General features: G+C 38.8%; 2 protein-coding genes and 1 pseudogene across 4 annotated transcripts in view; 1 reads left to right on the top strand and 2 right to left on the bottom strand.

The window, feature by feature from the left end:
* The window catches only part of abitram (actin binding transcription modulator), a 32,870-nt gene extending 22,427 nt beyond the window's left edge, over positions 1-10,443 (top strand). Inside the window, exons 2-6 of the mRNA XM_080216997.1 lie at positions 3,059-3,110; positions 3,647-3,776; positions 6,806-6,882; positions 9,505-9,574; positions 9,661-10,443. Coding sequence (XP_080073123.1) covers positions 3,059-3,110; positions 3,647-3,776; positions 6,806-6,882; positions 9,505-9,574; positions 9,661-9,849 — 518 coding nt within the window. The 3' untranslated portion in view covers positions 9,850-10,443. The remainder of the gene's footprint in view (positions 1-3,058; positions 3,111-3,646; positions 3,777-6,805; positions 6,883-9,504; positions 9,575-9,660) is intronic.
* Positions 10,444-14,875: 4,432 nt separating this feature from the next.
* On the bottom strand, positions 14,876-15,339 carry LOC145361322 (dynactin subunit 6 pseudogene; annotated as a pseudogene).
* Positions 15,340-20,321: 4,982 nt separating this feature from the next.
* Positions 20,322-23,571, bottom strand: part of ctnnal1 (catenin (cadherin-associated protein), alpha-like 1) — a 323,714-nt gene continuing 320,464 nt past the window's right edge. For all 3 annotated transcript variants that reach the window (XM_080209873.1, XM_080209882.1, XM_080209892.1), the window contains exon 19: positions 20,322-21,535. In XM_080209873.1, the coding sequence (XP_080065999.1) occupies positions 21,371-21,535 (165 nt within the window). In that variant the 3' untranslated portion in view covers positions 20,322-21,370. The remainder of the gene's footprint in view (positions 21,536-23,571) is intronic.

Here is a 23,571-nt window from a genome sequence, read left to right as displayed (position 1 = left end):
CAGGAAGTTATTGTGATAAAAGATTGAAACCACTCATCTATAGGTTGCAGTAACAAACTTTATTCACAAGCATGCTTGGGAAACACATCCTTTTCCTACAGGGTGTCTGTCTTAAACAAAAACTGTGTAACATTTGTATCTTTTGATTATCACATTTGCACTGTAAAATCCTAATAAGCAGAATTACACAGGATGCAGCTGACCCTTTTGTCTCACTGATGGCTGTGTGTTTCTTACCCATCCTATGAAACTTATTGGGAATTTAACAATCACAGACTCAATCATCATGCTGAGAAAGAGCACTAATAACTTCCTTTAAGCCTATTAATGTTCAAACACTACATTTGCCTATTTCAAGGTATTATTGCTTAGTGCCTTTGTTTATGAATGATTCCTGTGATGATAGAAATACTGTTTCTATCTGCCGATATGGAGTAAATCGACTTGTTGGAAGATGATGTAGACAGGGAATTTTTGAATTATCTTTAGGTATGAGTGAGGGGGAGGGGGAAATATTTGAATTCAGGATATTTCCTGAAAATATGCATGCATATTTTGTGCAAAGTGTATTATTATATGTGTGTTTTGTTATTTCCAGCTGGTACTGTTAGGCAGGCTGCCTCTGTCAGGCCTGTTAAATATAATACACTATTCTTCTCAATCAGAAACCCAAGGTATATTATGAAGTCAGAACATAATATATAAGAACAAAAGAAATAGGAGCAGGAGTAGGCCATCTGGCCCTTCGAGCCTGCCCCGCCATTCAGTAAGATCATGGCTGATCTGTCGTGGCTCAGTTCCACATTCCCGCCCTCTCCCCATAACCCTTAATCCCCTCTCTCATCAAAAACCCATCAACCCGGGTCTTAAAAATATTTAGCGAGGCAGCCTCCGCCACCTCAACGGGCAGAGAATTCCAGAGATTCAAACTCCGTTCTAAACCGCCCCCCCCCCCCCCTTTATCTTGAGGCTGTGCTCCCTAGTCCTACTGTCCTTTCTGAGCGGGAAGAGCCTCTCCACCTCTATCCTATCCATCCCATTCATCATCTTATACGTCTCAATGAGATCACCCCTCATTCTTCTAAACTCTAACGAGTACAAGCCTAGTCTATCCAGCCTCTCCTCATAGCTCAACCCCCTCAACTCTGGCATCAGCCTAGTAAACCTCCTCTGCACTCCCTCCAAGGCCAAAATATCCTTGCGTAAGTATGGCGCCCAAAACTGCACACAGTACTCCAGGTGCGGTCTCACCAATGCCCTATACAGCCGCAGCAAGACCTCCCTACTTTTATATTCAGTCCCCCTCGCTATGAAGGCCAGCATCCCATTCGCCTTCCTGACCACCTGCTGCAACTGCAAGCTGGGTTTTTGCGACTCATGCACAAGGACCCCGAGGTCCCTCTGCACTGTCGCCTGCTGCAGTTTTTCTCCACGTAAGTAATAATCCTTCCTACCATTATTCCTACCAAAGTAAAACAGTTTGTTATTTTGGCATTAATGTGAGGCCATGATGCTGTACTCTAGGTGCAATTTTATTGACATTGAGAAGCTTTTATCAAAACAAATTTTATTTAACAACACAGTTTAGCTATAACAAATGAATTAGCTTAACTTTTAACAATTGAACAGTACTTAATCAAGACAAGATACAGTTCTTAATTGCTAACCTCTTTACTGAGTTCCAATTCAAGCAACTTTCCTCTTAAACCCTTTCCTTAAAATAAATTAGCAAACTACAGGCATGTTTGCTTATCTCAGATTAACAGTTCTAAAGCTTTTAAAACCCTCTGGAGAGAGAGAGAGAGACAGAAACATGTATTGTTTCTTTCAGATCCAGCACAAACTGCTTGTGTTGAAAAAATGAAACTGAAAGTGTTTCTTCCCTGTGAGCACATTACTCTGTCCCTGTCAAGCAACCTAATAAAAACTATACTCTGAAATCCCAGGAGAAACCTAAAGTGACACAAATGCATTAGCTCAGCTTAAAACAAACACTCCAGGTACTTATCCTGCCCTCCCAACAACAAATTTGTTGGGTGCTGTTTTTTCTTAGATAAAACAGCACCCTGCAAAACAGATCTGAATTTTAAAAAAGAAACATATAATATATATATTAATAATTTTTTAAAGTCACACTAGCTTCTTGCCAAGTCCTAAGATCTCTAGAATTCTAGGGTCAAAGAGATTATAGTGTGAATAAATGGCAGATTTCAATAAGGGGAGGAAAATAAGTAATATGGATTGATACTCAGTCACATCACATAGCAAAGGAATGAACAAAGATGTGGAGATGCTGGCGTTGGACTGGGGTAGGCACAATAAGAACTCTCACAACACCAGCTTAAAGTCCAACAGGTTTATTTGGTAGGATGAGCTTTTGGAGCACTGCCCCTTCATCAGGTGAGTGAAGAGTTGGGTTCACAAACAGGGCATATATAGACACAAACTCAATAACAAGATAATGGTTGGAATGCGAGTCTTAACAGGTAATCACGTCTTGACAGGTGCAGACAATGCGAGTGGAGAGAGGGTTACACACAGGTTAAAGAAGTACATTTAACACTTTAACCTTTGCTTAACCCTCTCTCCATGTTTTAAGCTGAGCTAATGCATTTGTGTCACTTTAGGTTTCTCCATGGAGAGAGGGTTAAGCAAAGGTTAAAGTGTTAAATATACTTCTTTAACCTGTGTGTAACCCTCTGTCCACTCGCATTGTCTGCACCTGTCAAGACTTGATTACCTGTTTAGACTCGCATTCCAACCATTATCTTGTAATTGTATCTGTGTCTATATGTGCCCTGTTTGTGAACCCAACTCTTCACTCACCTGATGAAGGGGCAGTGGTCCAAAAGCTCAGACTCGGAACTGTTGGACTTTAACCTGGTGTTGTGGGAATGAACAAATTTAGCAATCAAGAAAATTATAGCAATTTTATAGCATGTACTGGGAAAATGTTTTTTAAATGCAGTCTATCAAATGTTAGTTGCATTAATGGACCAATTCTTTGAAAATAATAGGGACGTTCTCAATATTTTTGACAAGTCTATCTTTGTTCCAGATGTTAAAGGCAAACCCTGTGAAGATCATTGTATTTTACAACATTCTAATAGGTAGGTGCATATGATATATTGCTACGGTGAATTGAAGTCATAGCATCATAAAGAACAATAGTTTTTTTCAGTTTTCTGGCCAAAACTTTACCGTTAACCAACACATCAAAGCAAGTGATCAACAAGCCATTCATTGCAGATTTTTTTGTGAGAACCTGCAGTGTGCATATTTGATACCATGTTTGACTAAATAAATAGCAATAGTGACTGCACCTCCAAAAAGTAATGAATTAGTTGTGAAGTACTTTGAGACAGCCTGAGGACATGCTGAAGTGCTGATTAAATGAAATTTAATTTTCCTTTCTATTTCATAAATTCTTGGGAAAACATTTTAGACATCAGCGGTCCATCTTAACCGTATAAGTATACGTGATTAGTCCTTATTGATATCTTTGGAATCCTAAAAAGTCATGTGATTGTCAATCACATGGTTTTAAATATATAGCTCTCAGCATTCTGATGCATGTGGACATGTAGTCCTGATATTTTGTCTTTGTGTAAGGTCCTAATTCAAGCCTTTATTTTGATTATAATAGGATATGTGTCATCACTCTGGCAGAATCTCACCCTGTGTTACAGAGCGGGAAGAAAATAAAAAGTATTAATTATCAAATTAGTGCCAACTGTAGTCGACTACAAAACAAGGTCTCAGGAAAATCTAAACGGGTAAGTTTTGTTTTTAGCTCTTTATTTGAACTTTACCCTGTCTTTCTCCCTGGGCCTTAGATGTGGAAGAAAGATGAGTACAATAACTGTCAATTCAGTGTAATCTTACTCATTATCAATTTATTTTATTATTCATGACACTAAAATGGCCATAATAGCGTTTTTGACCATTTTATTTCTTGGATAGAATATTAATTAAGTCCCAGAGCACCCAATTCAAAAATGGTCTGCACAATAAGCACACATGCCTATTTCAGATACAGTGGCTTCAATAAGATTTAAAGGAAAAGCTGCTTTATCAACGGTCTCCCATGTTTTTCAGCTTAAGCTCGAGAGATTTAGAAAGTGTAAAGGCTGGCTTGTGACAAATGAGAGCAAAGTGATGATTTCATCAAATGAATTTGCAGTCTAACACAATGTCACTTGGGATGTGTGTTGCTGTGTGTAATGTATTACATGTTCTAAATTTTTTCTTCTGAAAAAAGTTTTTAGATATATTTCTTAGAAAATTTATATTTTGTTCAAAAAACTGATTCTGATTATTTATCTGTTTTCAGATTTTCATGGATTAGCTAAAGCAATGGTTTCATTGATCTTTGTACCATAATTTGTTGCACCATTTCCTGACCTGTAAATGTTATGAAGCGCATCCATTATTCAAAGTGCCCCTTTTTGTTCATCCAATGTTTCTGTACTAATTAATTTACAATTCTGTTAAATAAATGGATATTAATTTTGGTATTGGTGCATGCAGACGTAATTTCTAACATCACCAATCAGTTTCTCAGATTAATTTTGGATATCTAAATATAAAACTATGTTACCAAATGCTTGAATTTGCTGCTCAATATCTATTTCTGTTTATTTTGTGTTTCTGGCTTTGCCTGTTTCAATTTGATATGGTTTATAGTTTCCACAGATTTGTTCTTGGCGCCTTTTCTGGAATTAAACTTTTGTCTTCTGTGAAAACAGATACAAAATATTTGTTCACTTTCTCTGCCATTTGCTCATTTCCTATGATTTTTCCTGTTTCTCTTCCTTTTTGTATACTTACAAAAGCTCTTGCAATCTGTTTTATATTACCGACTTTACTGTCTCTTTTTGTACTTTCTTGTTTTATTAATTTTTGTTTACTCTGCTGATATCGAAAGTAGTTCCCAATCTTCCTCTTTGTTACTGTTTTTTGCAATATTGTAAGTCTCCTGTTTTAATCTAACACTGTCCCTAACTTCCTGAGTGAGCCACAGATAAGCCAAACATATTGAGATTTTGTTTCTCCATGAAATTAATTTTTGTTGAGGATTTTGAATATTTCTTTACGTGGTTCCCACTATTCATTTATAGCTATATCTTTTTGTCATTTTGCTCAAGTTATCTAAATCAGTTCTCCCCTCAAACATGTGTAATTGACTTTGTTTAAGTTTAAAATTCTTGTTTGTGATTGGAACATGTCACTTTCAAATTTAATGTAGAATTTGACTGTATTAGATCTTTTACTTTGTCACAACTAATTAGCCCTGCTTCATTACACAATACTAAATCTAACATTGCATCATCCCCCTTTGGTTCCAAAATGTACTGGTCCAAGAAACTGTCATGAAACATTCTGCAAACTTTGATTCTAGCCTACTGTTGCCAATAGTCTATATGAAGATCAAGTCTCCCACAATGATTCCATTGCCTTTGTTACAATCCCAAATATTGTTTAATGCCTTGTCCAATGATATATCCACTATTTAAGGGACATATAAATTACCAGTGTTTTCTGAATCTTGCTATTTTTAATTTCTACCCATACTGATTCTATGCCGTGATCTTGAGAGGTCAGATCCCTTCTCTTCTCTCTCAAGTTTTAATGTTGTTCTTTACTATCTGGGCTATCCTTCCTCCTCACCCGTTTCATCTGTTTTTCTAAAATATTGTGCACCTTTGAATGTTTCTTTCCCAATTTGATTACTTTGTGAATACAGAAACATGGTTACAATCAAATCTAAATCATTACCTCTAAATTATTGCAAATGCTTTGTGCATTCAGATAAAGAACTTTTACATTCACGTTTACTTCTATTCCCTGCAATGACCTCATTGATATATAATTACTGTTAAACTCCCAGTCCCCCTTGTCCCATTCTGCTTTAATTCACATTGTTATAATCCTGCAGTGCCGCGATCTTTCTCTTTGGGTTTCTAAATCACCCTTTACCTGAGCTTCCCACTGTTTGAGTTATACGACTGGCCAAATGGTGGTCCCAGCCTGGTTCAGGTGTAGCCCATCCCAATAGAATAGTCCATTCTTCCTGACTACTGAGGCCAGTGCCTATGAATCAAAACCCCTTATTCCTACACGTTTTGAGCCACGTGTTTCTATGGATCAGGTAACAATCCAGATTTTATTACTTTTGATCTGCATTTCAATTTGGAGCCTAACTTACTTAAATTTTCTTAGGTCGAGCCAGGAATGAGCAGTATCCCCACCTCTAACTATGTTACCTCCTATCACTACATCATTCTTCTCTGCTCCCTCACTTAGATGGCAATCTTTGCCATGGTGCTCATTCAGCTTGCAGTCTGTCTCCACAGAGTTTACAAACACCTTGTATCTGTTGGAAAAAGTCAGGCACTGAGACTCTTCCATCACTATCTGTTGGATCCCCTTACCAGTCAGATTCACTGTCACATCCTCCTGTCCCAGACCAGTGACCCGACTGCGAAGACCTATCTAGCCTCAGGGGTGTGACTGCTTCTTGGTGCAAAGTACCAGGCAAGCTTTCCTCCTACTGGATGTATTGCAGTGTCTGCAGCTTGGCCTTCAGCTCAGTGACTCTGAAGTGAACCTTAAACCAGTAATATTTACTTGGCATTGGCATCATTATTTTTAGCTTACAGAGTTTGTATTTGTGACTGTTCTCTTGTTAAGCCAGTTTCCTCAGTTGAGGAAAATTGATAGAAATGTAAATTGGCAGCAATAGATCTTCTTTTCTGGTGAGTCAAATTATTTGATTATATATGTCTGCTTAACTTTGTTTCAGGGTGGACAGTTTTTAACAGAACTTGCCCCATTGTGCAGGATACTGTGCACAGATGGCGAGGAGTACACAATATATAGGCAAGATATTTTTCTTTATTTTGCAGGTCTTATTTTTAATAATTCTAAATATAACAATACTACAACCATTGTAAAGTTTACATAAACTAGACTGTAGTTTACTGTAGCTTTGTGTACTAAATGTGGTAATTAAGATATTCCTGTATGTCTAAAAATCATTTCCCTTTTACAACTTACATTGAATGGATAAATTTTAACCCCAAATCCCTAGCCCTGAGATACCCACTTGTCCATACACAAGGTAGCGCACTGTACTGGTGGCTTTTAGCCAGGAGCTTCAGCCATAGCAGCCATCAGTCACAGAACCATGATTTATTTTGGTTATGATGCTGCTGCCCAGTCCAAACACTGTGTAAATATAAGAAATAGTTATCCATTATCTAGAGGATGGGTCAGTGAAGGTGAAGACTTGGTTAGTTGGTAAGTAGCTTGTACAGGTTTACTAAGACTTTGTATGAAGGGTCTGTCTGCTACTTTATTCGTACTTGAGAAGTGTGTTTGACTGCGGTAGGAGTAAATTTGTTGGTGCTTAATTTCCTCGCTGGACTTCCTTGTTTGTGATTAGTTCCAGGCTGTTCCGATGAGAAAAATGGATAGACATTCGTAATACTCAAACACATGTTTTCAGTGATATCACAGGCAATGACAGTAAAAAGGTTTTGGTTGCTAAAGAATGATTCAAATCCCATTTAAATAACAAAGAGATGACAGTTTATCATCAAACTGCATGAGCTTCTTCCTGTAATTCCAGGAGTGGAGTGGGCAAAATATAAAGTTGGCACAGAGAAGCCTGGAGAATTACAGGAAAATGGAAATCATTTAATGGGCCGGGTAGCTACTCGTTGCACTACCTAAATAAAGTGAACTCGAAAACAGCATCAAATTTGAAATGGCAAGACAACAGTCGGGTTCATTCATTGTGTGCCGAGGGGATTGAGAAGTGTCGGGAAGCCTTATTTCTCATCTGCTTTCATTGCCCCCTATTATACTTTCGTTACTTGGAAGAAGAAAAATGGAATTCAGGATGTCAGGAAAGTGAGGTATCACAGGAGGGTGCTTGTACTGATGTGCACTTAGCCAATTGAACCTGCTATCCACAACAGGTATATGTGCACTGTACCAAGTCTTCGCATACATTTAGAGACACAGGGCAGAACTTTCCCAGCCAGAGTTTGTGGGTTAGGAAAGTCTCTGAAATTGGCATTGGGTCTGCATGATCCTGCGCGAGGTTTGGCTTTCCACGGGGCAAGTTGCAAGTCCACTGGGGAACCTGGGTGCAGCGAGACCAAAATTGAGGTATTTTAAAGGGCAATTTTAAGCAAGGCATCCATCATTCCAACAGTGAACAAGTTCCACTCTGTCTCCAACTCACCAGGTTGGGAAAGACAACTGCAAAGATGTCTAAAGATGTGTGGGTTAGGTTGATTGGCCATGCTCAAATTGCTCCTTAGTGTCCTGGAATGTGTAGGTTAGAGGGATTAGTGGGTAAATGCGTAGGGATATGGGGTTAGAGGGTCTGGGTGGGATTGTGGTTGGTGCAGACTCGATGAGCCGAAGGGCCTGTTTCTGCACTGTAGGAACTGATCATAGAATGAAACTAATCTGAGAAGTGTCAAAGCCAAGGTCAGCCACAGTGAAACTTGTGTACAAATGGGAGCAGTTCCTTCAACCTAAAATCACCAATTTTGTGGAACTTGTATTGTGTGTCTTGAACCAATGAGGGTAACCTCATTTTATTGTGGTTAAACTTGGACCCTGAGTTACAGACCCCACTTATTCTGCAAGCGTGTTGGACATCTGAGGAGGTGCCACATGCTCCAGCTCAGCAGCCACAGTTATTGGGGGCAGTAATAGCTGCCATGTCCACAGACAAATGCAGCTGGATGGAATAGAGAACCTGGACATAGGGCTGTACTTTAGGTCAGCTTCTGAGACATTTCAGAGCAGTAAGATTCTAGATCTGATGGCAAATGATCACAGACCCCCAGAGCCTCTGCTCACCTTTTCATCGCCATGACTTGTTCATCCTTTGGCAATTTTGATTTCAGCAGCTAACTTTCTCTCAGGCAGCCACATGGATGCTGGAAATTTAAAGTCCAAAAGTGCTAGAAAACTCAAGTCTGTCAGCATCTGTGGAGAGAGAAACAGAATCAACACTTCAAGTTGAATAAGACTATTCTTCCTTACCAATGGAGCATTGTTCCTCCCTGTGCGGGAGAGTCCAAACTCCTTACAAGACCAGCAGTGTGCATGGTTAAATCGTAAGAATAATTCTGCTTGTACCGTATATTCCATCCCCACTGCCACGAATTTACTTTTGGATACAGAAATACTTATCAATTTTTTTGACTGTTGATTGGATATGAGGCAATGGAGCCACCCTGTGGCCATGTGAAAAATATGTCTCACGTTATTGCAGTGTTCTGTTATGGGAAAATTCTTCACCCCAGGCAAAATGATCAGTGTGATACATTCAGGAAATAGAGAACAGTTCAGAAATGGCAAAAAAAATGATGATCCTGGAATGGGAAGTAGGACAGAGAAGTTATTTACCTTCATGGTTATATTAGCTATCATGTATAAATTTACTGTTACCTATTAAGTTCCCTCTCCTTTTTATAGTTGTATCAGAGGACGATTATTGGAAGTAAATGAAAATATTCTCCAAGAGCCCAGCCTTCTTCAAGAAAAGGTAAAATAAAGGATATCGCAGACTAACCTATTAGGGTTTATTTTATCTCACTTACACTAATATAAAACTCTTTCTTTCTCCACTAGCCCTCTACAGAAGGATATATTGCTGTTGTGTTACCAAAGTTTGAAGAAAGCAAAAGCATAACACAAAGCTTAATTAACGAGGAGCTATATCAAGATGTTATTTCAAAGAGACGCAAGGCAGCGGAAGAATTGGGAAATACTAACCTCAAAAGTCTAGACCCTGCATCTCATAGCAATTGTAGTCCTTGAGTACTTGAAGGTTTTTTGTCAATAGAAAATATCAGCAGTATGCTTTAAATAAAGGCTTATTGTGTTTGAACGGATGACGTTTTCTCGTGAATTAATGGGAATGCTTTTTAAAAGAAAATTAATTTTCTTCTGTCCATTCCTTATTGAAAATATACCGTTTAAAGAATAATTGGTACAGAAATCAGTGTTGGCAGTTGAATTATAGTATTACCTGTTTTTTGCTGGAAATATCAGATTAAAGCTGTTTTTTTTATATTTAAACCTGCCTAGTGAAAACGCTGTGGTTCAAAATAATTAAACTCAATAAATTTTCAAAGTTCTCAAGATGAAGTATAATGTACAGTGTGAAGGATTGTTCATAGGACATTTAAATGAAAAATAGTGATGAAATAGTAAATATGTTATGCAGAAATTAGATCTGTGTTTCGGAAGACTTTACTAAATCAGTGTTTGCCATACAGCCGAAATTTTATTATATTAACAGACATGGTGTGCAATTGGAATTGAATCCATTCTTTGAGGTGATTTGAAATTGTGTCCTGCAAATTTTAATCTAGGTTATATCTTAATTTGATAATAAAAAAGATGTTTTAAAAAATTGATTGATTACTGGACTATTGACTCCTGGATTATTTCTTCACTGAATAGACAGTGACCCACAGAATGGATGCTAGGGAACTTGTGTAAAGTTCGTTTTCGCGAGACTCTCCCGTCCTTGATACAAAAGCAAAACACCAATAGTGTCTAGGTTAAACAACCCTTTATTCCTTTACATGTAAATGGCTGACCTTCGCTACTCAACCCTCAGTCAGTGCTGGAGGTTGATTAGCGAAAGGTGCACAAAGGGAAGGGACAGCCCCCTGATATATACAATTCAAAGATAGGGTTACATAATCGGTAAACAACAGAAAAGATCATTTTGATACCCTATTGTCAACTGCACCCCCTAACTTGGTGAAACAAAAACAGGTTGCATCTGTGAGTGTGATTATACGCTATCCTGTCATGGCCATGATAGTTGCCAAAAATCACATTTCATGTTCCAAGAAAAACTACATTTCATATTCCAGTGATTATAGAGCTATTACTGAAACTATATAGGAGGTAGGAGGGGTTAAAGCTGAATACACCAATATAGCTTATGGAAGAAGGTACTGTTAGCTACACCCTGCAAGCTCTAGTCTGTTTATGCCCTTTGCACTCTGAGCTGCTGTTTTAGCCAGTTTTTACAAAACCTTATAGTTGTATGAAGTATTAACCCTTTAATATCTCACTTGGGGAAAGAAATAATGATGCCTTGTGGAGTATACATATTACAGAGGTGGTGGTGCTTCAAGTCTTAAGCGCATCAAGGTAAATAAATCCCCTGGACTTGAAGTGTATCCCAGGATATTGTGGGAGGCTAGAGAGGAAATTGCGGGGCCCCTAGCAGAGATACTTGAATAATCAATAGTCACAGACGAAGTGCTTGAATTTTGGAGGATGGCAAATGTTGTGCCTTTGTTTAAAAAGAGCTAAGTCTGGGAATTACAGGTTGGTGAGCCTCACATCTGTGGTGGATAAGTTGTTGAAAAGATCTACAGGCATTTAGAGATGCAATGGACTGCTTAGGGACAGTCAGCGTGACATTGTGAATGGAAAATCGTGTCTCTCAAATTTGAGTTTTTTTGAAGGGGTAACCAAGAAGGTAAATGAGGGCAGTGCATAAATGAGGGCAGTGCAGTTGATGTTGTTTATGTGGATTTTAGCAAGGCCTTTAACAAGCTACCACATAGTAGGTTGTTGCACAAGATTAAATCTCATGGCATCCAGAGCAAGGTAGCCAAATGGATACAAAATTGGCTTCTTCACAGAAGCCAGAGAGTGGGTGTGGAGAAATGTTTTTCAGATTGGAGGCCTATGACCAGCAGTGTGCCTCGGGGATCAGTGCTGGGTCCACTGTTATTTGTCATTTATATTAATGATTTGGATGCAAATATAGGAGACAGTTAGTTTGCAGATGACACCAAGATTGATGGCATAGTGGACAGTGAAGGTTATCTCGGATTGCAATGGGATCTTGATCAATTGGGCCAGTGGGCTGATGAATGGCAGATGGAGTTTAATTTAGACAAATGCGAGGTGATGCAATTTGGTAGATTGAACCAGGGCAGGACTTAGTTAATGGTAGAGTGTTAGGGCAAATTACAGAGCCAAGTGATCTGGGGTACGTTCATAAAGTGCAGTCACGGGTAGGCAGAGTGGCAAAGAAGGCATTCAGTATGCTTGGTTTCATTGGTCAGAACATTGAATATAGGCGTTGGGACATCTTATTTTGGTAAGGCCACACTTGGAATACTGTGTACAGGTCTGGTCACTCTATTACAGAAAGGATATTAAATTAGAAAGAGTGCAGAAAAGAGTTACTAGGATGCTACTGGGACTTGATGGATGGAGTTAGAAGGAGAGGCTGAACAGACTGGGACTTTTTTCTCTGGCGCGTAGAAGGCTGAGGGGTGATCTTAGAGACATCTATAAAATAATGAGGGGCGTAGATCAGCTAAATAGTCAATATCTTTTCCCAAAGTAGGGGAATCTAAAACTAGAGGGTGTAGGTTTAAGGTGAGAAGGAGAAGAGATACAAAAGTGTCCAGAGGGGCAACATTTTCACACAGGGTGGTGACATCTGGAACAAGCTGCCAGAGGTAGCAGTAGAGGTGGGTACAATTTTGTCTTTTAAAAAGCATTTAGACAGTTACATGGGTAGGATGGGTATAGAGCGATATGAGCTAAATGCAGGCAATTGGAACTGGCCTGGGGGGGTTTAAGAAAAGGGCAGCATGGATAAGTTGGGCCGAAGGGCCTATTTCCATGCTGTAAACCTCTATGACCCACACCATGGTCCAGCAATATATAATTAATAGCACTGGTTAAATTTAACTATACAAATTGGATAAAAACAAATTACTGCAGATGCTGGAATCTGAAACCGAAAGAAAATGCAGGAAATTCTCAGCAGGTCTGGCAGCATCTGTGGGAGAGAAAATAGCTGACGTTTTGAGTCCAGATGACCTTACGTCAAAGATTTGCTAAAAAGTCATCTGGTCTCAAAACGGCAGCTCTTTTCTCTCCATACAGATGCTGCCAGAACTACTGAGATTTTCCAGCATTTTCTGTTTAGGAAACTTGAATAAACTGTGGTTTAGTGGTAGGAAAACCTGGAAAGTCATTATCATAATGTGAATAGTTCATCAGGGATCAATTTTTTTTTGAGGATTCTTCGTGAAGCTTTCTGGAAGACTACTTTTTTTCTTTTGGCAGCTGCTTTTTTATCTTCTCACGAGCTCCTTTATTAGCTAATGTGGTCAGTTAGAATACCAACACAAATAAAGATAGTAATATTTTAAGTTTATTTATTAGTGTCACAAGTAGGCTTACATTAACACTGTAATGAGGTTACTGTGAAAATCCCTGAGTTGCCACACTCCGGCACCTGTTCGGGTATACTGAGGGAAATTGAGCATGGCCAATGAACCTAACCATTCGTCTTTAGGACTGTGGGAGGAAACCAGAACAACAGGACAAAATCCACACGGACGCAGGGAGAACATGCAGACTCTACACAGACAGTGATCCAAGCCAGGAATCGAATCCTAGTCTCTGGCACTATGAGGCAGCAGTACTAACCGCTGTGCCACCATGCCACCCCAAGGGTTTCCTTATTTAGTTGTAGTACTTTTTCTAAAACTTGGACTGTACTGAAACTCTTTTGCTTTTATAATTCTAACAGTCCTGGCTCGTCTGCATTCTGCCTGGAATTTTCCAAAAGAAACCTAAGTGTCAAATGGTTTTTCCAGCATTTTTCTCTGTGCATTGCAGAGGCCACTGCTGTGATTAACGTTAAAAATCATGGGGCAGGACCTATTCCCACTGAAGAGGCTGAAATCGGGGCAATGAGCAGGACCCTGGGCATGCGCACATCTCTGGGAGATTGCTAAATAGCTAAAAAGATCACTGGCCTCTCGGTCCCCCCACCCATCCCCCGTGGACATTGCTGGCCTCAAAGCCCTCCATCATGGATTGGACCTTGGATACTACTAATTTCTGCAGTGATGTCCTTGAGAGCTGAGATGATTGACCTCAAACAACCCCAACCATCTTCCTTTGTGCTAGTTACAACTCCAACCAGTGGAAAGCTTTCACAGAGGTTTACAGCATGGAAACAGGCCCTTCGGCCCAACTTGTCCATGACACTTCTTATTTTTTTAAACCCCTAAGTTAATCCCAATTACCTGCATTTGGCTCATATCCCTCTATACCCATCACATCCATGTAACTATCTAAATGCTTTTTAAAAGATCAAATTGTACCTGCCTCTACTACTACCTCTGGCAGCTTGTTCCAGACACTCAGCACCCTGTGTGAAAAAATTGCCCTTCTGGACATTTTTGTAACTCCCCTCATACCTTAAACCTATGGCCTCTAGTTTTAGATGTCCCTACCTTTGGGAAAAGATATTGACTATCTATCTCGTCTATGCCCCTCATTATTTCCCTCCTGATTCCCCTTGATTCCAGTTTTGCTAAGGTTCAATCAAATGCAGCCCTTGGTATCAATGCGGTCATTCTCACCTCACTTCTGGACTTCAGCTCTTTTGTTCATGTTTGAACGAAGGCTGTAATGAGGCCAGGAGCTGAAAGGTCCTGGCTGAATGCAAATTAAGCAAGAGTGAGCAGGTTTTTCCTGAGTAAATGCTGTTTAATAGCACTGTCACTGACCTGCTTCTATCATTTGCTGGTGATCAAGGCTCGACTGATGGGGTGGCAATTGGCTAAGTTGAATTTGTTCTGCTATTTTCTTTTGTGCATAGGACATATGAGCAATTTTCCACATTGCCAGGTAGATGCCTGTACTACTTCGCTATTCAGTATGGGAATATAGAAAGGTGAGTTTATAAACCAAGCTCAAGGTCTACCAAGCAGTCCTCTTCACTCTTCCCTACATGAAAGACCTGGACCATCTCCGCAAGCTTTTTAACATCAACTGGCTATTCTGACTGCACTCTACAGAGACAGTCAGTCAATCCCATAAATAAGTGTTCTCAGAAACAACTTCCCAGGAGTTAACTTGAAGCATGTTCCAATAATGCAGCAAATGGTTAGGATCACATTTAAATGCTCCAGATTCAATTACATTGTTATCTTCAAAGCTTCCAAATGACAGGCAATTTCAAATACATTGCTTGTTCCAATAGTCATAACTTCAGGTTCAATACCTTCCAGTTGAGACTGACATTTTACGGGTAGCTGTTCGTAATAAGGGCTTGTTCTTCAATTAACTTTCCTTCACTAATGATGATGGGTCCGGCTTCTGCAATAATACAAGCCTTGGGGTGTAAAACAATTCTACATCCTATTGCTATGTCACCCTTGATTGCACTTTTGACATGGCAACTGCACCAGCTGCAATTTTAACACTTTATTGGGTTGGTTTTCCTATTGCAATTTCCATTTTGTCACTCAGCAATATCTCAACTGCCTTCTAATGGTGTTTACAAACCACTCTGTTGTATCAAATTATCATAAAGTCCCACTATCTGCTTAGTGGAAATAATGATGTGCTATAAATACCGATCTCCCCATTAATACCCACACCTGAGAATAACCATTCTCTCTCTTTGTTTATGAATTTAAAGGTACAGCTGGAAAAAAACATTTTTTTCGGCAGGGGGGAGGTCGAATTCAGGTTATAGCTTTAAATACATGGGTGAGATTTAGCAGTTAGATGCAAAATATAGGACTCTGTCCTAACAATGGCTCAACATGGATCTTAAGAACCTCCAGTTCTACAGGGATTCCAATATTTTTAAATGTATTATCAACTCTTCCCAACGCACCCCCCCACCCCGCCGCACTCATATGCACATACAGAACCCCAGATTCAGATCTCCACGTATACATACCAACCCTCACTTACTCATACACAATGAGGCCCCCATATTCAAATAATTCAAGTCATCCTCCTATCTCTCTTCCCACCTTTGTACCCTAAATTAATTTTACTCACCAGCTGAATGCAATACCAGCACTCAAATTCTGATGACTTAAGGTTTATAATCTCAGATGAAATTATACTGATTTATAAACAATAACAATTAAAAGATACAGTTTTAAAATAAGGTTTATGTTGAATCCTAAACTTACAATTTTTAACTTTTATATTTCTCCCAGCAAAATTGTGCAGCATTGAAATCATATTTAATGGGATGCTGTATCTAACATCTTGTCCATTATTCATAACTGAGCATCTGGGCAGTCAGCACTTCCTGGGGCAACATCATTTAGTTTTAGTATATAATTGAAGAATGAATTATGCATAACTTTGCTTGGTTTTAAAAAAGAACTTGATTATAGATCTAGAGAGAAAGCTTACTTTGAACTTTCTACCAAATTTATATTAACAATTGGAGGTTTGGTCAGATTTATTCCTCACATCAGTATGAAACACACCAGCGCTATGATTTTATTAACATCTGCTGTGGCAACTGTTAACTCATTGATATTAACAAAGAAATAAGTAATTTCAGCCATAAATAGCAATTAGCATTTCAGTGAAAGCAGAATACGATCATTCATAACTGGTAACTTTGTTTTATTCTTTTACTGTGCGAGTCTCACAGCATTTATTGCCCATCCCGAACTGCCCTCAATAAGATTGTCATGAGCAACCTACTTGATTTGCTCCAGTTCATGTGGTGTAGGTACACCCACTGTGATATTAGGGAGGGAGTGCCAGGGCTTTGACCCAGCAATGGTGAAGGAACAACTGGTGGTCTGTGACTTGGAGAGGAACTTGCAAGTGGTGGTGTTCCAAAGCATCTGCTTACCTTGTTCTTCCAGGTGACAGAGGTCACGTAATGAGTTCACTTAGTCTGTGCTGTGCTGACCTGGGGATAATTGATACTGGTACTGCATAGTATAAATCAAATTCTGGGCTACAGGGAACATATAAATCAAAAAAGTACTCAGCCCATAATTTTATTTGCTTCTGATAACATCCTTAAAATAATCAAAAGACAAATGTTTCAGAATACTAGATTATAAAATTCTTATTTGGTATAACGTTTAATATTTAGTAAAAATATTATAAAATTACAGATTTTATGTTGTCAAAAGAAATTAAAGAAATGCATTCGGCCAGAACAGAAACTGACGCTCATGATGTAAGTGTACATGGGTAACAGACACTGCAGATGAGTAACTTCAAAACTAATAAATTGACTATGGGTTAAGCAATTTGAATTGAGGAAATAGAATGGAGTAGACTCTTCTGGATGTTGTCAGGTAGATGCTCCTGGTGAAATAAGATTGTGCTAGCACACGTGACTGTGTGAGGTGCTGACAGAGGACAGTTCTTGCTGAGAAAAGCAAAGGAACTAAACAGGAGATGCTTACTATGGCAAAGTGGGTCTGTACTCGTTGGAGTTTAGAAGGATGAGGGGGGATCTTATAGAGACGTATAAGATAATGAAGGGGATGGATAGGGTAGAGGTAGAGAGATTCTTCCCGCTTAGAAAGGACAGCAGGACTAGAGGGCACAGCCTCAGGATAAGAGGGGGGCAGTTTAGATCGGAGTTGAGGAGGAACTTCTTCACTCAAAGGGTGGTGAATCTCTGGAATTCTCTGCCCGTTGAAGTAGTGGAGGCTGCCTCGCTAAATATATTTAAGTCACAGGTAGATAGGTTTTTGACAGACAAAGGAATTAAGGGTTATGGGGAGAAAGCGGGAAAGTGGAACTGATCCACTTCAGATCAGCCATGATCTTATTGAATGGCAGGGCAGGCTCGAAGGGCTAGATGGCCTACTCCTGCTCCTATTTCTTATGTTCTTATGTTCTTAAGTGGGTCAGAATCTTTAAGACCAGGTGGCTGCTGATGGTGTTGTTTTGAGGTGACTCAAAGCAGTTGCACAAGCACAAGATAATCAAATTGTAATCAGTTAAGTACTTGATAGATGAGACTTCTATAAGATGAGGGGATGTGAACACAAGAGGCAGGAATAAAGGCTTGGAGACTTGATAGAACCTTGTACTGTGCTAATAATAGCATGCTTCTCCCCTCTACCCTCAGAAAAGACAAGCCCTGTTTCTATTAGTCTTCTTGTTTGCAGTTTTCTGTTCCAGACAGCCCTATCACCACAGTACTCATCAAAATTGGTCAACACAGGAATAATGGGCTGAATGACCACATTTGCTGCTATGTTATATTAAAAAATAGGCCATTTGGTACAAAGTCTATATCAGCTCTTTGAACAGCAAATGATTCCTACTCCACGCTCAATTCCCCAGAGTACTACTTTTCTTTGGATTTATCCATTTCCCTTTAAAGGTTGCTAACAAAAATCTATATTCACCATTGTCCCAGGCAGTGCATTCTAAACCCTAACAAAAGCACACCATTATTTTCGGTATATGCATGTAACATCCTGTGAATGATTTCCCTCAAAAGTAATTGGCACAATTGGAGTGGCCAGAAATCTGAGATTTCCCAAAAGTCCCTGCTGACCGTCATTCATTCATCAGAGCACAGGGTCCAAACCCCAAACATTAGAAGCGATGACTCTCCTTGCAGGTGTATATTTATAGCACTTACATTTTTCTTTATCTATTGGTCTTGCTCGCAAGACTGCCATCTGCTCCAGTGGTAGGCACGGTTTCCCCAAAGAACTACAGCAGAAAATCATTGACTCTAAATGAAGTCAATGGGAAAGTTTATTCAGCCAAGCCACTACCTCCCATTGCACATGGTGGGAATGTTGATCTTGATCAGTGTCAAATCAAGCAGCACAAACAACTGCACTTAAGATTGAAATAACATGGTCAAATATCAAAAATCTTAAAGCTTTTAGTGAGTCTCCATTTCAAACATGGGCAGTACCAAGGCACCTTCAGAACCTACAGTTTAAGCAGCATTCTCTGCATAGTACAAACTTTGATAGAATCATGCAAACTTAATTCAGTTAAGCAAATCTTTGAGTAGTAAGTTTCCAGAAAAATTTCTGCCTAGGTCCAACCATAATATTGTGTTTGAATTTGAGTCATGGTTCAATGTTTAGTGTTAGGTACTCTTTTCAACAAATCAATCAAGAGCTTTACTGAATGTGGAAAAGCTTTAACATTTCCAAAAATCACGTGATGTTAGAGGGCAACTCAAATAAGAGGCATGGGCAAATAAAGATTCCATACAACAGGTCAAAAGAAATTCAGCACATCTGCTATGATTATCACCAACTTTTACGGATACACCATAGAAAACATTCTTTCTCGGTGTACCACAACTTGGTATGGTTCCTGCTCTGTCCAAGACTGCAATAAACTACAAAAGGTTGTGAACAAAGCCCACTCTTTCACATAAATCAGCCTCCCATTCATTGACTCGGTCTACACTTTCTGCGGTCTTGGCAAAGCAACCAGCATAATCAAGGATCCTATACACCCTGGACATACTTTTATATTCTGTCAACAAAAAGATACAAAGGTCTGAGGACACATATCAACTGACTCAAGAACAGCCTCTTCTCTGCTGCCATCAGACCTTTGAATGGACCTATTTTACATTAAGTTGATTTTCATTTACACCCTAGGTATGATTGTAACACTACATTCTGCACCCTCTCCTTTCCTTCTCTAAAAACAGTATGCTTTGTCTGTAGCTCATACAAGAAACAATACTTTTCACTATATACCAATACATATGACCGGAATAAATCAAATCAAAAAATATTTGAGATACATTTATATGCTTCAATGTAAAACCAAATATGAAAATGAAAAAAAAGCTACTGGTTGAAAATATTGCACTGGCAAATTAAAATCAAAACTTCAAACTTTTACAAGGTTACCAAGAGCAGTGACCAAGTGCAGAAAGATCCTGGAGATATTTCCAAAATAATCTTTCTGTGGTAGACAACAGAGCATTTTTACTGACAATGGAAAAGTATTTTTATCATTACTATTCCTGGTCTTTAATTACAGCTTATATTGAGCATGTAGATCTTTCAGTACATCTTAAAGGGTTCAGTAAAATGAAGTAATTCTGATATAGGTTAAAGCAAATAACACCATGGACATCAAGGGGGCATAAAAATTGAAAAGTTCTTTTGACAAATGACGATCATGACACATGCTGTAAACACTAACACTGTTAAGCACATACAAGGCATCTATTTAAACTTTCTTCATGAATCAGCTATAAAAGCTAAACCGGAAAATCCCACCAGAGGTCAACGGACCTTTCCATGATCCGTCCTTCGGCCGTTATGAGCAGGTGGAATGGAAAAATTCACCCCCTAATCTCAGACAAAGAGCAAATTTGATTAAAATTTATATTAGCAGCATGAAAAGTACTCCCTTTTGTGTGCATGAAGTTCATTAAACAATAAACAAAAAGTGAAGATTAACGAATTAGAATTTTATTTTAAAAAATATAACTTTACATGTTAATTGTCAGAGAAATATAAAAAACTGCCTTTTCAGGTAATACAAATCCAGTAGAAGTTCTCTATACTAAATATATCCAGTGGTTCATGCACCAACATTCCAACCCCACTGCACTGCATATCAAAATCACCAGAAAAATAGTGACATTAGGCCAGAATCCACAGGGGAAGATGGAAATGGAGGAACAGGACATCATTAAAGATTCTAGTCAGTACAACCATCTGCTCTCTAAAACTCTTGTACTCTGTTTGATTGCTCTCTTTCTTAAAAGCAAAATACTTGAAATACTTTCAGAATAAAATATATTCATTATCAAGAGCTTTAATTTATAGGTAGTAGGGAAAAAATAAACAAACTCGACATTCTGAAACAGAAAACTTGAACAACCAAGATCAGTCCCCATTATTTGGGTACAAATTTAACTAGAATGTTGCTTGGGCTTTTCTCCTGAAAAATTACACCTAGCATTAGGAAAAGCAGGAGGGAGGAAAAAAAAGACAGTTGTGCATCCTATTTGATTTGGATGCATCCAAGTTATCAAGTTTGTTGCAATAGCCTGCCTGCAAATATAATAATTTGGTTTAATTACCTTACACAGCAATAATGTACACCTGTAACATCCAGTTATGCTCTTACACATTTTTAACCATAGCAGCATGAAAAGTCTAATTGCATCGGTAAGACATTCACAAAGGGATCAAGATAAACTATCAGCAGGCTAAGAAAAAGAAAATCCAGCATGAACACATTTCAGAGAAAATATTTAACCAAATTAGCCATTCCATTAGTGTTACTTAAGATACTACAGAGCCAAAGAAAAAAAACAGTTAAAATAGGAGGCCTGAAACATTCAGATCTCCAAGTGGCAGAATCTGTCAGGATAACACCAGTTTTCATCCACATTAAGTACTACAAATGTAACGAACATTAGTTACAGGGACTATGAGCTGACAACTTGCAGCTAGAACTGCACAGATTTTACAGTACATGTGACAATTTTTTTATATATATATATAGTGTTATGACCGCTTTAGAACTTCTTCCATCATTTGCTTTCTAAGAAAGTTAAGTTTGCCATGTGCCTTTCCAGAGATTTCACACCAAATGTATCTGTGTTCTTTCCATCTAAGCTCTCGCCATTAGCAACCGTCTGTAGCTGGTTGCCTCTCCAGCCGTGAGGAGAGTCCATAAATTTCTGATCCATTTTACACTGTAAAGGGTACAGAAAGAATTACAAATCATGGAGGACCACTAAACCAAATATAAAACCACAATTTACATTCTGTCAATAAAAACATGTTAAATGCTTTATTACACATTAGTAGACATTTTTTTAGATAAATGCCAGCTAAATTTAGTGCTGTCAAGGTTCAACTGCATTTTTTTAGTTTTTAAATCACAAAGTGGAGTTCCTGAAAAGCCAAATTTCTGCATGACGACAGAGAAATCACAATAGCACCCATACTGCTTGGAACAAGAACAATAGCCATCACTATGTCTCCCAATGTCACAGGCAATTTTCCTCCTCAAATTATCTAATTCTTCGCAAACAGAAAATTGACAAACAGTAATGGGCTAAATCTTCTGGCCAGCATTGAACCAGTGTCCAACATTGACCACACACAAAACCAACCAAGGTCTCAAAGCTTTAGTGTATGAGCGAATGGGCGGCAGAGTCAGCAGTGATCGGAGGGATCAATGAGAGTAGTCAAAAAAAAGAGCTGGAGGCAGTTCTCTAGTTTCACAGCAACTGGATTTTTCTATTCAACATTTCCTGCGTAACTATTCAGGCAAATAAGGCAGAACAGTCCAAAGTCTTTGGTTCTAACTCAAAGCCGGGCACACTTATGGAGAGTTCTCAGGGGTAGCGGAATTACCCATCAGAAGTTCAAACTTCTTGGGCAATTCTGACACAGCCAGTGCTTCAGAATATTTGCGGAGTTCCAAATGTATGGGCATCTTTGCTCAAACATTTGGTCTCTGATTATTTGGAGACTGGAGGATCCTGGTGAATGTTAGTGGTTAGCTAATCTATTATCTATTTTTGTTTTGGTTATGGGAAGACCACTCCTCACTGCCTCTAAATTACATGTGTAGGGCAGCAAATTGTTACATAGGTAAATGCTGCAGCTAATATACCTATATAGCAAGCGACGGCATTTCAAAAACACAACTCAGGTAGTCACGAGGTGACCAATGAATCGGTTTTGATGGTGAACAAGTGGGCTAGACTTTGGTTAAAGGTAATTTGAAAGAAATGGCACTTCTGACAATACCGCACTCCCTCAGTACTGCACTAAAAGATCAGTTGTGATTTGGTGCTCAATTCAGTAAAGCAGATTGAACCCACAATCTTCTGACACTGAACCAAATTAGTTTTACATAGAATTCATATGCCAATCATCCCAATTATGAAATAAAATAGAAAATGCTGGAAACATTTAGCAGCTCAGACAGCATCTGTGGACAGAAATAGTTAATGAGCCAAATTTTCACTTCCAGGTTGGGAATGCACATTTGGGAAATTTTCCAACTCTGCAAATCTGACTTGGAGAAAGTATCTTGCATTTTTGGATTTATGTTCTGGTGGTGCAACTGTTATCAAGAGTCAGTCCTGTCAGTCCCAAAAAGGATCAGAGGCAGTCACAGGGGCTGCCAAGGGCACCATGGCAAGCTGTTTAAAAGGTCCAGCTTGGTGCTCTGGGACTGTGTTGCAGCTGTAAAAAAAGCAATAAGACCAAAAGTAACCCTCTAAACACTCACACCCATACACTCCCCATTCATATCCCCATCAACTCCCATGGCACCTTATTCCAATCTATATCTGTTTACCCATCTTCCATGGTCCTTTGTAGCCCCTGCGCCTACTTAGTGTGAACTCATGCCAACCCAAGACTCCCACATATTATTTACACTTACAATGACCATTCCAACTCACCAAGGAACCGACATGGGCAGCCTTCAGAACTCATGCTAAAAGAAAATAAAGTTCTCAATGTCTATTGATGAGTTTATTATGTTATGAAAGGCCATTCATAGATAAAAGCTCATTTAGTGGTTAAATTCTTTCAAGTACTTAATCGATTATTAAAACAAACTTTCATGTAAGCAAGTAATCCATTATGCGAACAAGAGTGTATTCAAAGCCCTACGTCAAAAATTTTGAAATCACGTGGAATTGTCAATTAAACTGTGATGTTACAAATGGACAGCGATAAGGATAGGTTACAAAATCTGTCAGGTAGC

The sequence above is a fragment of the Carcharhinus amblyrhynchos genome, chromosome 2 (genome assembly GCF_965287045.1).
Source record: "Carcharhinus amblyrhynchos chromosome 2, sCarAmb.v2.hapA, whole genome shotgun sequence".
NCBI lineage: Eukaryota > Metazoa > Chordata > Chondrichthyes > Carcharhiniformes > Carcharhinidae > Carcharhinus > Carcharhinus amblyrhynchos.
Note: the sequence above shows the minus strand (reverse complement) of the source record. Positions and strands in the feature narration are given on the sequence as shown.